Below are 2,103 nucleotides of genomic sequence, written 5' to 3'. Positions count from 1 at the left end.
TCTATTTATCATATTTTTGGTCTTCTTTTGGATCATGATTGCAGAACCTAGAAATATTTTAAATGAAGATGCAAAACCCAGAAACGACAGAAAGAATGACTGTCAGATTAGCCTGCATTAAAATATTAAAATCTGTGCAGTCAAAAGGCATTTGAGGCTGAGAGAAAATACATGCAGTGCATATGATACACAGAAGATTTTACATACAGAAAATGAGGACTAAGGATACAAAAAGACCAAAAATAGGATAGAAAGGCCAGGGATTGAATCTGCATCCTCATGGTTCCTAGTCGGGTTCATTATCACTGAGCCCCGACGGGAACTCTTATGGTCCTGTGTTTTGATTCACGGTTGGATAACGAGCAGGGTCGGTCATGACTGAGCAGCTGTGTCTGTTCTACATCCGCATCCCCTTCGAAGCCTTCTCTGTCAGCCCCAAGCAGAACCGATGTCTTCCTCTTCTGGGTTCCCTGCCCTGCCCCCGTCATTGCCCCTGGATGTCAGCTCTCCCTCTGTCCCTCCTATATTGAGTTTGTAAGAGGTGTTTTTCTCCTCTAGGAGACTGCAGCTCCTTCAGTTCAGGAGGTGTCTGTCTTTATTAATCTTTACATCCTCAGAACTTCCCAGCTTGGTCTCTAGTCAATAAATGTGCTGGAAGAATGGATTTCCAGAGTAAGATATTTCTAACACTTGATCTTTTTGTCTGTAGGGTTTCAAATACTTTTAGTTACATAAGCAGCCTACATACTATACCAGGTCAAGTTGCGGATGATGAACAGCCTAAGAATTACACAGAGAAAGGCAATGTTGTATCTAAAAATGTGTGTGGCAGAAACCAGACTGCATGGATTTTAACCCCCAATTCCTGGGTGACCCCGGGCAGGTGACCTGACACTCTGTGAGCCTTCCTGTCCTCATCTGTCAGGGTTCTCCTGAGTGGTAGGGAGGGAGGCTCGAAATCTTTCTACATGTGCAGCACTTGGGCTAGGCACAGAGTGGGCACCTGATGTGACATCCTGTCCATCCCTGAGCCGATAACTGGGCTAAAGAGGAATGTGCTGTTGCAGGAAACGTCAGCCTTCAGGGACGTGTTTGTGAACTTCACCTTGGAGGAGTGGCAGCAGCTGGATGCCGCTCAGAAGACCCTCTACAGGGATGTCACGCTGGAGAACTACAGCCACCTGCTCTCCGTGGGTGAGGGACCCACCACAGGGTGACGGGGCGCAGCCCCTCGCGTCTCCCTCTCGGCTGCGCCTTGCTCAGGGCCGTGTGGGCCCCAGATGAGTCGGGCCTCAGGCTCACTGTCAACACTGCCCCCTGCTCGGGATGCTCCGCACGCACGGAGGGCCGGCTAGCTGTGCTCAGGGCCAGCCCCCGAGGCCAGCCCACCTCCGCCCTGCAAGGATGGGTCCCCGGTGCCGGAATGCCTCAGGCGTTAGTAACGAGGTCCTGTGTCCCTTCCCCTCAACAGGATACCTCGTGGCCCAGCCAGAGGGGATCTTCAGCTTGGGACAAGCAGAGGGGGGCGGGAAGGCAGATGGAGAAGCCCCAACGCGGAGCGGACCAGGTGAGCGGGCACCGGGCCAGTCAGGCCGGGGCAAGGGGACCTGGTGGGCCAGCCAGAGCTTGGCCTCGGGGGCGTGCCCGGGAGCTCTTCTCAGAAAGCCCAGACTTGGGCACAAGACCCGGGTCGGATGGAACGAGCCCTGTAACACCCACATGATGACTCACCTGTCGCCCCTCTGCAGCCCCTTGTTCTACCCCTTTCCTCACCTGTAAAACTTAGCTGATAATCTATGTCATAGGATTTGGTTACAGAGTAAAGAACTATGGAGACATTTACTTTTATAAAACACAGAGATATTAAAATCACCGGATACCCATTCTTAAGATGCAAAATATAAGGGAGTTCCCGTCGTGGAGCAGCAGAAACAAATCCAACTAGGAACCATGAGATTTTGGGTTCCATCCCTGGCCTCGCTCAGTGGGTTAAGGGTTAAGGATCTGGCGTTGCTGTGAGCTGTGGTGTAGGTCGTAGACGCGGCTCGGATCCCCTGTGGCTGTGGCTCTGGCGTAGGGTGGTGACTACAGCTCCCACTCGAC

At 52.2% G+C, this 2,103-nt stretch overlaps 1 protein-coding gene across 1 annotated transcript; it reads left to right on the top strand.

Annotated features, from left to right (window-relative positions):
• The first annotated feature begins 374 nt into the window (after positions 1-374).
• KRBOX4 (KRAB box domain containing 4) lies at positions 375-1,779 on the top strand. Its single transcript, XM_047764191.1, has 3 exons — positions 375-428; positions 1,032-1,194; positions 1,472-1,779. The coding sequence occupies exons 1-3, from the start codon at positions 375-377 to the stop codon at positions 1,777-1,779; spliced, it is 525 nt and encodes a 174-aa protein (XP_047620147.1).
• The last annotated feature ends 324 nt before the right edge of the window (positions 1,780-2,103 follow it).

Source organism: Phacochoerus africanus, chromosome X (assembly GCF_016906955.1).
Source record: "Phacochoerus africanus isolate WHEZ1 chromosome X, ROS_Pafr_v1, whole genome shotgun sequence".
NCBI lineage: Eukaryota > Metazoa > Chordata > Mammalia > Artiodactyla > Suidae > Phacochoerus > Phacochoerus africanus.
This window is presented reverse-complemented; position numbering and strand designations above follow the sequence as displayed.